Source organism: Armigeres subalbatus, chromosome 2 (genome assembly GCF_024139115.2).
Source record: "Armigeres subalbatus isolate Guangzhou_Male chromosome 2, GZ_Asu_2, whole genome shotgun sequence".
NCBI classification, from domain to species: domain Eukaryota; kingdom Metazoa; phylum Arthropoda; class Insecta; order Diptera; family Culicidae; genus Armigeres; species Armigeres subalbatus.
This window is the reverse complement of record NC_085140.1, coordinates 362,529,115-362,541,896: the sequence shown is the minus strand read 5'-3', so window position 1 is coordinate 362,541,896 and position 12,782 is coordinate 362,529,115. Positions and strand designations below refer to the sequence as shown.

The 12,782-nt window shown below is 42.3% G+C and overlaps 1 protein-coding gene across 5 annotated transcripts in view; it reads left to right on the top strand.

Moving 5' to 3' along the window:
• LOC134212999 (protein spaetzle 3) overlaps positions 1-12,782 on the top strand; it is a 145,384-nt gene that overhangs the window by 35,078 nt on the left and 97,524 nt on the right. For 3 of the 5 annotated variants that reach the window (XM_062691430.1, XM_062691434.1, XM_062691433.1), the window contains exon 2: positions 2,769-3,753. In XM_062691430.1, the coding sequence (XP_062547414.1) occupies positions 3,003-3,753 (751 nt within the window). In that variant the 5' untranslated portion in view covers positions 2,769-3,002. Of the gene's footprint in view, positions 1-2,495; positions 3,754-12,782 lie in introns of all 5 variants that reach the window. The other 2 variants (XM_062691432.1, XM_062691431.1) reach the window with 2 other exon arrangements.

Below are 12,782 nucleotides of genomic sequence, written 5' to 3'. Positions count from 1 at the left end.
TGCGGCACAACCTTTAAAGCTCAGTGATCGTTCAGGTTTTATGTAAAGGGATTAAATGAAGATTATTTTTGTATCTACTTTTGAGTGCAATCGCATTTATCGTGTTAGGGTGAAACCGTTGCGATTATAAAAATCCAATTTAATTCACCTAGTAGGGATACTGTCTCTCTCGCATTTAGTCGTGACACTTTTAGGTTAGGTAAACCATTTTCTTCATAATTTTTCTAACTCACATACACACTTTTGAACCCCGAGAAATTATTAAGAATTTCTTGCTGGAGGAACACTAAGCAAAAAAGTAGACCTAGTTACAACTGAAATGGAATATACAGCATATCAAGAAAGAGAAGAAGATGCGTCGTAACTATCTCATAACTAATAAAACTACTAAATTCTTCTAAGATGTAATAAAGTTTCGTCAAATGGAGCTACTTGCAACGGTTTTCATTTTCAAAGTAATCGTACTACATATTCCGAAGCAGATAAGTATGTATCTAAATAAGATCTAGTCAAAGTATTGCTAATTACCCCATTTGACGGAAATCAAAGTTGGAAATAATCATCCGATAATGTACATCAATTGCTTTATTGGTAGCAATATTAGAATAGAAAAAATTGCATCAACAATAACAAAAGAATTTTTATTCTTAGTACCACCGCAAGTAACCATTCATCCAACGCGAACACCAATTGGTCAGAATTTTATTACGACTGCCAATCAAGATCGCCATATTTGCCCACAAAGTTAAACCACATCAACCGCATCGAACGCCGCCAACGACATCGCACCAGGCTAAACGCAGCGGATGTGCCGGGGCGTTTCAAAATCAACAATACCCGGCGAGCGTGCGCGTGTTCCCGAAAGCTATCTTTCCCAGAAGCCGTAAAACTAAATCTTGAGCAACTTCCTACGCTCTAACAAGCTGCCATTGGTGACGGGGGTAGTGTTGTCGGGGCGTGATCTTGCTTGTTAGTCATGTTGAGAACTACTTACCTGCCTTGCTAAGGATTACTCAACCCAGAAATCATTGCCGAACTAAAACAAATGATCATTTACAACCATAACGCAAACAGTTTCGTGCCTGGTGACTGTGGTAACCTTCTCCATGGATTGCGATCTTCCGAATGGGGTTGATGTCTCTTTGTCGGTTTCGTTATTGCCCCCCAAATGAGAGTAAAAACCTCACGAGCATCGCAAAAAGTTGAAATGGCGTGAACTAACTAGTCGATTTCTGGAGATTTACCATGATAAGACACGTGACTATTGCGCGATCACAGTGGATCACATCGCACCAGTTGCTTTTGTACAATCCATAGGTATCGTTTGTATTCTGATAGGCAGCAACAGTAACTCTCCGTTATAAATTAGATTTACTGCGATAGTTTTCTCTTGAAAATTTGAAACATATCAATAAAGGAAATATATTGAAATCATTACTTAATATGAAACAGTGATCAATGTAATTAAATTATAAACAATTCACACTACTTCCTTTATCTGAATGTGTTAAAAATACCTTGATGTGAAAATTGCCATACCTTGTATTCATTTATATCAATTTTATATTAATTCTAATATATTTTTGATGTTTTTCTCAATAATTTTGAATTGTTATAATAATTATGTTAATATTTTATTTGATGACTAAAACGCATCGAGTGAAACTACAAGTTTTCCTAACTAAATTCAAAATTTACAATTAATCCATAATTTTCACAAAAGCTTAAACATTCTCGCATAGCGGAATAAGGTTATCATAAAAACTGTTTAGTTTTCCATGAGGCGTTTCCATTTCAGTTTGTTTTGATCATCATCACAACTCGACTCAAGCAATTATTACCGATAGATACGTCACGAGTTCATCGCCATGTACCGGTTCTTAGCATAATCTGTTTCTGAGCTGTCGGTGTTTCTTACGCTGCTGGTTGACGACGATAGGATTGAGTCAACATTGAGCTTAAAGCATAACAAACAGTCTGCTGGGGATGGGAGCCGATGGAGAGATGTGTGCTATGATTGAAGCGAAAAAAGAAGATGATGATTGGCGACAGGTTGTGATCAGACAGTGCATATAAAAGGAGGTGTGAGTCATCAAGGGGTTACAGATAAATGAAGTGAAAACATACACTTTTTTACAAAAAAAAATCAATTCAATTGATTCTATTACAGTATCATTGTGTCAACCACATGAAATATGGATGCACAATAGTAGCTTGATTATAAACTTCACCAATCAGTCAACGAATTTGTATAATTACGTAGTTCTTCCAACTACACCCCTGCTTCACGCTTACTTCTGGCTTTTCCCGAAGCATCGCGAGACTTTTGAAACCATACACTCGAATCTGCACCTGCCATCACCGGTGGATCTTTCTTTCAGATCTTGTCGCAGGCCTCCTCGTATTATTGTTGGTATCCGACCAAAGGCGACGACGACGACGACGACGTCGATGGTGATCTTTGGATAAGTTTGAATGCTTCTTTTCGTCCCCAGGTCGAGCAGGTCCCCCACATGGTATTAAAATACACTTCGAGCCTCGGCAGTACGTTCGACTAAGGTGTAGATAGATGTCTTCAACGGGGAGGATTGTTGCATAACTAAGGCCACCAGCGTGTGTATTTGATTCGATGCGGAGCAGCGATATTCAGTGACATTGATTTGAAGCTACAGTCGGAGTGAAATTGTGCCAAGATAGTGAACGAAGCGTGCCTAGTTATGGCGAAAAAATATTTTTGGCTCATATTCAAGGTTTTGTTTTGATTACAGATTCCGGATGAATCGAATGAAGAAATCTGAGTGGTGTTAAAATCAAAGTTTCTCTCCCAGCAGAATTTCATGTAGTGACAAAAAAGAAGAAATGTGTCATGTAGGTGATTTTTCGCAAGCTTCGAATGAAAGAAGAATAATAATGTGAATCATTTGATGGTGTAAAAGGATGAGTGGTAGCCTAATAACGGGAGAACACATAGCAGATTGACTCATAAGTGAATATTAGGAAAAATGGCATTAGTGAATTACACACTGCCATTCGGTAGTATACAATCCCCTGGTTGGGCCACGGTTAGCCCAATTCATAGTCAGCATGCTTCGGCGGTTAACAATTTGCTGTATGGACCCGCCGGTCATCAAGAGGCAGATCCTAACGATCACGGCTTCTACCAAAACAGTCCATACTCAGTTCCACAGCAGCAGCGAAATGCTCCTCAGCAAAGTTCCCAGTACCGGCAAACCCCCAGAAACAATTACCTTCCCCCTTCGCCGCCCTACCAGCAGCCACAGCAGCAAGTTTATCAGCAACCACAAGCTCAACCTCAGCAGCCCTCCAGAACATACGGTGAGGGTACTTACTCGCAAGTTCCTTCTCGAACTGCCGCTCCACCGCAAAATCCTAACTACTACAACCCAAGTGGTTACAACAACCAGCCGCAGCAGCCAACGAGCTACAATCAACCTTCGAACGTGTATCGTAGCTCCGGCGGATCTCCACAAGTACAACTGCCGCAGAACTCCCCCCAGCCGACACCCCCGCCTAACCGAGTCCCGCCGCCGCCGGTGAGTAGTGGCCGTGGCATCAGCAGCACCTCAGTCGGCAGCTCCATTCCGGAACGGCCACCCGGGTTCGTCAAAGTGAATGCCGGCCAGGGCTCGCGAACACAAGTGCACGCCGTGCTGGACTACGACGATGATGGCGAAGAGGAGTACTACGACGACGGCGGGGACGGTGCGACGGCTGGCGGTCCGCGAACTCCCGGTAAGTACGCCAATCAGCCACCACACTTGATGTTGTTTCCTTTGCACAGCGTGTGGCTACCATACTTGACGAATATTTGGCATTTTGAGAGCACTTTGATCTTTTGTTGGCTCTGTTTGTTGTTTCAATAACAATAATGGCTGCTTGAGATTTTGGAAAGGGACGAGTGAAGTGGATTTACTTATTGATTGATGGAAGCAATTATTGGCCCGGAGGTCTCTAGTGAGAATGAACGGCTTCAGCGTAGGATTGGTAGCCAATAATGAGTTCAGAATTGGTTGATTAATGAACTATGGCGAAATTAAATAACATTGGGAATTTTTATTTACTTTGTTCCTCATATTTTATTAAAAGAATATACAAATATTGTTTCCGCATATTTTATTTATATAATGTTTTTATGGCTAACAGTGAAATTCAAATAAATAACAAAGGTTTAAACAATGTAAATTATGATATGGAAATGCTAATATCATCTTCCAAACTTGGACGTACATGTTCATGATAGCATTAGAGGCGAAAGTATAGAATTGATAGTTCCGTTAGGATACGGCAGGCATGAAGAATGTTTTTATAGAAGTCGATTTGAAAGCGAGCGGAGGGCAATATTTGTGATGGCACATATCGCACGACTTTCCTTCTGCCAAGCTCCCGTATGAAGGGGGAGGGAAGAATATCAGTGTTGAAGCTGATATATCTCCACTGGCAAAAGGAAGTGTGGTTTGACTTGCTCATATGCCATCGCGTGCGGAAGGATTTGCTATCGACGAGTACTGTCTCCAAATTTCTAATATGACATCAGCATTTAGTCGAATAGGATTTTTATTGCACAGTTCTGTTTTCTCATTGCGTCCGTCTCGTCGCAACCAACTTGGCTGCCTCGGAGAGAACAAAGCAGAGAAAGGCACTGCTGCTGTACCGTCGACCAATAACAGCTGAATTGATGGATGCCCCCACCAAGGGTAGTACACTAAATTAATGATTTCGTGTGTGTCATATTAGAAATTTGGAGACAGTACTCGTCGATAGCAAATCCTTCCGCACGCGATGGCATATGAGCAAGTCAAACCACCTTCCTTTTGCCAGTGGAGATATATCAGCTTCCACACTGATATTCTTCCCTCCCCCTTCATACGGGAGCTTGGCAGAAGGAAGGTCGTGCGATATGTGCCATCACAAATATTGCCCTCCGCTCGCTTTCAAATCGACTTCTATAAAAACATTCTTCATGCCTGCCGTATCCTAACGGAACTATCAATTCTATACTTTCGCCTCTAATGCTATCATGAACATGTACGTCCAAGTTTGGAAGATGATATTAGCATTTCCATATCATTGTAAATCGTTTAACTTCACGTAGAAGTAACACACACGAAATCATTAATTTAATGTAAATTATTTCAAAATTACCTGTACTAATAGAGGCGAACCAGCCCAGGGGTGCAAACCTCTCTAATAAGACATAAAAGAAGTAGAAAAAACATGGACTAATTTAACAATTTTGGCTGCTGTTGTTACTTTCATGCTCTGGCGCTCAACAGATTTTCGGTGATAAAAATTGATGTGTAGATGATTTACGATTGTATGTGTAGTACCGTTTTGACTCAAATTCCGAACGTGACTCATATTCGGAACACCTGCTTTTAAATGGTCATTTTGGCTTTATTCGTGTAATTTTTTCCGTAGGAAAATCGATGAATATTTTAGTCTTAGGGCGCTAACACCAGTGATTGAAAAAAGGTCAGCGGAAGCGTGATAGATCATTTTCAGTTATTGGTGGCGCAACAATATTGATCGGTGTGGATTTATTAGAAAAAAAAAAGAAAAATCTATATTGATCTACTGTGTGTAGTAAAAGCAAAAGCCTTCAAAGGGGTCTCCAGTAGCCTTGTGAGCAAAGGCGTAGGATTTCCAATCCGGAGGTGGCAAGTTCGATTCTCGGTTCGGTCTAGGATGTTTTCGGATGAGTAACACCCTGAGCATAGTGTATCCATCGTAGGGGAGAACAGTTCAGAATGCACCCCTTAAGCTTTTTCGATGTTTTCGCCCGTATAAACAAAAATACCCAACCATTTCAACGTATAGTTGCAAAATTTACAATCCCAGCTACATTTCACAATGATCTCCTATTCAAAACAATAAGGTTTTCATGACTTTCTAACGCACTTAAAAATGTTTTGAAAATAGGCCTGGGGCAAAACGCCCGAATGGTGATCTAAAATGACTCAATTGCATGTTAAATGATGGTGAACGCATGGTTGTTTGTTTTTCTTAATGGATTAACCTTCAATCTTACGGATGTAGTGGAAGAATAGCAAATCGTTAAATTTGAGTGAATATGAAGGGATTTTGCTAAATTTTTCCAATGGAGCTCAATGATGGATAACTAATTATGAATTGTAATGGTAATATTCGTTCATAAATGTACTACAACAGATTATATGAGTGATTTTATGAGTGAGGCCATTTTGCCCCAGGGGTGCATTTTGGGCCGTTCTCCCCTACTTGCCACACAAGATACATACTCATGCAATGATAGGCACAGAAAAGCTTTCAATTAATAACTGAGGAAATGCTAATAGAATACTTACTTGATACTTGATACTTGATGGGCTACAGCTCTTCGATGAACCTACGCCGAATGGAGTATCCTTCTCCACTGGACTCGATCCTGGGCCAATCGCTTCCAGTCGCCCTGAACATTGAGCGCCCTCAGGTCCTCTTCAACTGCAAAAAGCCATCGTGTACGCGGCCTTCCACGAAGCCTGCGGCCTCTTCCGGGTTCTCTACTAAATATTATCTTCGCTTGACGTTCTTCCGGCATACGAACAACGTGACCAGCCCACCGTAGTCTGCCGTGTTGTATAAGCTTAATAATATCCAGCCATTTATACACCTGGTACAATTCGTGATTCATGCGACGCCGCCAGATACCGTTCTCCTGTTTACCGCCGAGTATTGTCCGCAGCACCTTACGCTCAAACACTCCGAGAGCTCTCCGATCAGCCTCCTTTAACGTCCATGTCTCATGGCCGTATAAAGCCACCGGAAGAATCAGAGTAGTATACAGCGCGAGTTTTGTTTTCGTTTGCAGACTACGGGACTTAAGCTGGTTACGAAGTCCGTAATAAGCCCTATTTGCAGCTGCAATACGCCTTTTTACCTCGCGGGTAACATCATTATCGCACGTCACTAATGTTCCAAGATACACAAATTCTTCTACCACTTAAAATTTTTCACCATCCAGCACTATTTCGCTACCACCACCACTAATGAACCCACGTTGATTGCCAGCGACCATGTACTTCGTTTTGCTGGTATTGATCGTGAGTCCAATCCTCGCTGTCTCCCTCTTAAAAGGCGCAAAAGCCTCTTCCACGGCACGGCGATCAATTCCGATATCGTCCGCAAATCCCAGGAGCATATGCGATTTTGTGATAATGGTACCGCTTCTTTGCACACCAGCTCTCCTAATCGCTCACTCGAGCACTATATTGATCAGTAGGTTCGAGAGTGAATCACCCTGCTTTAATCCATCTAAGATAACAAATGACGTCGATATTTCATCCGCAACCCTTACACTTGATTTCGATCCGTCCAACGTTATACGAATCAGCCGTATCAGTTTCGCCGGAAAACCATGTTCAAGCATAATTTGCCATAATTCATTCCGTTTCACTGAATCGTACGCCGCCTTGAAATCAATAAATAGATGATGTGTCTGCAAGTTGTACTCCCGGAATTTATCAATGATTTGTCTCAGGGTAAACATTTGATCCGTCGTTGATCGGCCCTCACGAAAACTTGCTTGGTATTCGCCGACGAGACTCTTCAAGTCTCAATCTGTTGAACAGAATACGGGACATAATTTTGCACGCCGAATTAAGGAGGGTTATTCCTCGGTAATTGGCGCACTCCAGACTGTGCCTTTTCTAAAGAGAGGGCAAATAGAGCCGTCCAACCAGCTAGCAGGCATTTCCTCGTCTTCCCATTTCGACATGATATGGTGCAGAACTTCATAAAGCTGCTCACTGCCATGTTTGAGAAGTTCAGCCGGGAGCTGGTCCTTCCCCGCAGCCTTATTGTTGTTCAGCTCTTTGACAGCTTTTTTAACCTCATCTAGTGTAGGTGACTCCACAGCTTGTCCATCGTCGCTAATATCTATTCTGTTCACCGATGCATCGTCACTTCCTCCATTCAACAAAGTCTCGAAGTGTTGCTTCCACCTAGCAGCCACTTCAGTTTTATCTCAGTACCGGAATTTCTCATTTTCAATAAGAGATGTCACGCGATGTTTACATATCTGCCCCTTTCAAATTCTATTTAAACGCGAAGGATGAATGGCATGCTACAAACATCTCAAAAAATATTTGTTACGTGAAGGGTCATGAAAGTGTGCAATATCTGCTTTATTTTTGTGTTTATTTTTACTTTCAACTCGGTGAATTAAAGAAGTATGATTAATTTATCGACTAGTCACTATTTTTCGCATGTATCTATTAAAATAACTTAGAAATTTAAATTTTAAAATAAAGCACAACATTCTTTCATGACTGCCTTTCATGCGAAATTGATCAAAGTACCCACGATTCTTTCATTTGGTCGCCTGAAATAGAAAAAGGTGCTTTGCTCTCTGTCTTATGACGATCACGAACTTTTCCAGTACTGGTCAGCAAATTCCCTTGTTGGTCGTTGCACATGATGGGAGATGGCGCTGTCTTTCTCCGCACGCCATTGACAGACTCATAAAACCTCCGCATATCGTTCTGCTCCATTTTTTCCTGCGCCTCACTAATCACTTGTTCTTCGTACTCTTTTTTCTTCCTGCGGTGGGTTCGTTTTTCGGCTGCTCTTGCTTCCTTGTACCGATCTCTATTCGATCGGGTACCTGACACCAACATCCGGCTTCTGGCAACGTTCTTCTCGTCTGTCACTCTCGGACACTCTACATCGAACCAGCCCGTCCTGGGTCGCCTCTGTGCAGTGCCTACCACTTCCCGTGCTGTTGTGCTCACCGCTCCATGGATCGACTCCCATAGATCGTTGATGTTGTCGTTAACGTTGATTGCACTTTATCCGTTCGTCGAGCTTCTGGCGGTACTCAGCCGATACTCCTTCCGCCGACAATCGCTGGATATTGTAACGCATCGTTCGCTGTGATCTTTCGTTCGATACAGTTGACAACCGTGATCGAATTTTATTGGCAACGAGGTAGTGATCAGAGTCAATGTTCGGACCTCTGAATGTCCGCACATCGATAACATCCGAGAAATGGCGCCCATCCACCAGAACATGGTCTATCTGGTAGCAAGTTTCACCATTTGGGTGTCTCCAGGTGTGCTTTCGGATGTTCTTTCGTGCAAAGTAGGTGCTACTGATGGCCATCCCTCTGGCAGCAGCAAAATTTACTAGCCGCAGGCCGTTGTCATTGGTAGCGGAGTGAAGACTCTCCCTACCGATTATGGGACGGAAAAAGTCGTCTCTACCGACCTGAGCGTTAGCGTCTCCGATAACAATTTTCACGTCATGCTTTGGGCACTCTCCATAGGCATTCATAAAACGTGTCCTTCACGTCGTCAGATTTATCGTTTGTCGGTGCGTAAACGTTGATTAGGCTGTAATTGAAGAATTTGCCCCGTATCCTCAACACACAGATTCGTTCGCTAATAGGTTTCCACCGCATTACTCGCTTCATCTGCTTGCCTATCACTACGAAACCAACTCCATGCTCTGCTTTTTCACCGCCGCTGTGATAGATGGTATACTTGAATGCAGTATTGGTCGTGGGGTCCACGGCTCAGAATTCACGTTCTCCGGATCTAGGCCATCGGACTTCTTGAATAGCAGCCACGTTCACTCCAACCTTCTGCAGTTCACGAGCCAGAAGGCTCACTCGTCCAGGTTCATTTAGGGTCCTGACATTCCAGGTACCGAGTTTCCAATCATAGTCCTTATTTCGTTGCCGGGTCGGTTGCCAAAAATAACGTTCTCTTTTTCTTCTATCTCCATTTTTCGAGGTATTTGAGAGGCTTCAGTAAGCTACCTTACCGGGGTCGCGTTACCTACATCGCGATGATGGGGCTGCCACCTTAGGTGTAGCTGACGCGATACAGCATTTCGTTAATCAGCCGCTGGGTACCAGGCAAACGCTGTTTGAGCCGCACCTGCTGGTGAACAGACGCTGGAGGCGTACCTTCTCACTCTAGCTGATGTCAGAAGGACAACAGTGCCCAGGCTGCACTACCAGCTAAGTACACAACCCTTAGCTGGCGGTCTTTTGTCATCGGACGCCCCGTGGAAGCGTGATATAGGGACTTGTGGGGACCAGAGCTCTGTTGGACGCTCCTTCCTTGATGTCAACCCACCATTTTGCAGCCCTAATAGCTAATAGAATACTAAGTTGAAAAGCAGGCCAAGTTCCAGTTGGAATGTAGAACATTGAAGAAGAAGATTCTTCAAGGGGTCTCCCAAAAGTTTCTGTAAGAATTCTCTCTTCAAATAAAAATTTCTCAGGAAATTTCTCCAGAATTATTATGATTTGCTCAGACTAAGGCCGGAGTGGCCTATGTAGTATACTGCACGTCACCAGCCACGCAGTCTGTGGGGGGTCCGCAAATCGTCTTCCACCTTGCTCGCTGCGCACCTCGCCTTCTGGATAGAATGTGGTCGATTTGGTTTTCCGTTTTTGGTTAGGGGACTTCCATATGGCCTTGTGGATATCCTTGCGGGGAAAGAAAGTGCTTCGGACTACCGTTCAGTGAGAAGCGGCGAAGTCCTTGCGTTGATTGGCTGCCTCCCAATCACGCGTTAGCGCATCTTACCCACCACTACAATGAAGATACTGGTCGTAAGACCGTCATACGATTCTCTTTTGGAATTTCGCTGATTTTCATACGATTCACTCTCCGTCCTGGAAAGGTTGAAACGATCTTTTCTTTTAATCGAAGAAACGGCTTATGCGCCACCTTCTTAAGAAGGACCGTTTCTCATGTAGAATTGCCCGGAACGAGACTGTCTTCTCAGGACAGGTCAGATTTTCTTTAGAATCGATGGTTCACTCTAACTCCAAGCGTCGAACGGCAATTAAACCAATTATGTATGTAATTCTCATATCAAATTAAGCTTAAGAAGCAATCAAAAACTCGGTAATCAACCAGAAGGGAACCAATTAGCAATCAATAGACTTAATTCAATCTAAATGCCAGCAAAAAGATATATTTCGTCTCGCGGAACAATTATGAAGTACTAAACTAAACTAGAAGTAATTTGCTTTTATTTCATTCCTCGATCGCGAGCTAAAAAAATAACTAAGTTTATCTTTAGGAACTAGGAAAATGAACTAGGAACTAGGAAAATTTATTCAAATTCAAGCCAGCCTAAGCCCTAATGTGACGTCACGTCTTCTACTTTCTCAAAGAGAATTTTAATTTACTTAAAAGTGAGCTAAATTCTGATCAGATCTAAATTTGGACTTTTATCGATTCCCGCGGCAAATATCCCTCGAAGATTGTCGATGGGGGTCCAATAGGATATCAACTTTCAAACGCTTCAGTATCTCCTTTCACCCTGCATTGGCTTCGGCCTCTAACCGTACTCTCTCGTACTCACGTATCTCGCGCGCCGGCGTATTATTCGGGGTAAATTTGTCCCCTTGTTGCGTGGAGTACTTACTCAGTCGATAAATGTAGCTCGGCTGATGCCGTGCGACTTAAGAGCTTGCGATGACACGGTTTGTTGCGTACGAGTTTTCAAACGACCTTTCAAACAACTGACAGCCAACGGTTAATTAGCCACCGGGAAATCCGCCGTCCATTGGGAATGAGGGACACAGGTGATTTCTTCCGATCCGTTCGGTCGAGTCTAGGCTAACTCGAAGCACAGGCCACCCAGAGTCCACTCGGGACCAACCGCCCACGTTGCTTGGGCACAGTTGACCTATTTAACGCGGAACTTATCATTTATCATTTTGCTCACTAAGCTCACGGTTTATGCTTAAAAGGCTTACCTGAATTCGCACTGAAAATAGCTCGCTGAGCTTTTAGTTCTTTTAGAAGCCTTATTCCTCAGATAAATTTGGTAATTTAATTCTTTTTTAATAAAAACTACAAAAAGATGAAAAATTATACTAAAGATAGTTAATAACGCGCGAAAACTTACTTCCAAATTAAATCTAACCGATTCGACAGATTACCACTTTTGTTATTTATTATAATCGTGATTTTTAATCAAAGATTGGATATTTGGACTAATCCGTACAAAGCACTCCACTTTAATAAAATGATGGACGCCCGATAAATTGAATACAGCCTAGAAATTTCTGCGCAGTTTCTTCCTATTGGTGGATTAGAGAGAGCGACTAGGTATAAATCATTACCTTTGTTCTATTCTAAATAATGGCTATGATTCGTTTAATTCTCTACGACGCAATTTCTAAATGTGCTCAATTTTTTTTTTTATTTTTTGAAATCTTTCTATAAAATGCATGGTTTCACAAGTAGGTGGCGCATACTTTGATTGGGATCTTGAGTGAGCTTAAGTTCATCATGCGGGTCACAGTATTTTTGTACCGAAGCTCAATTTCGACGCGTTTGCATGCCTGATGGCTACAAATGGATTCACAATTTCCTTTCAAAATTAAGCATACTATAATGATCGTTATAAGGTTTCATCCGTTATGTCAAAATTTTATTACCAGCAAAACTGGCTCGTGCTACATTGTTTGACTCCGTGCTTGCCCAGATTTTATTTTTTAATCAGTAATAACTTGCAGTATTTATTAATAAATAATGAGAAGGAGCTTCTCATGCCAGATAGAAACCCAGATGAAGTATTTTTCTCACACAAAAAATGGAGTCAAGGGCCGCATCTGGCGCGCGGGCCGTACGTTGGGCACCCCTGCTTTAAAGAATTGTTCTGCTGGATATCCAATAAAAAGATGAATTTGACCGAAATATGATCTTAAAATTGACATAGTTCAATTCTCATGAAACAATCTCATAAGTTTGGTCCTATGAAAATCTTTCGACCAG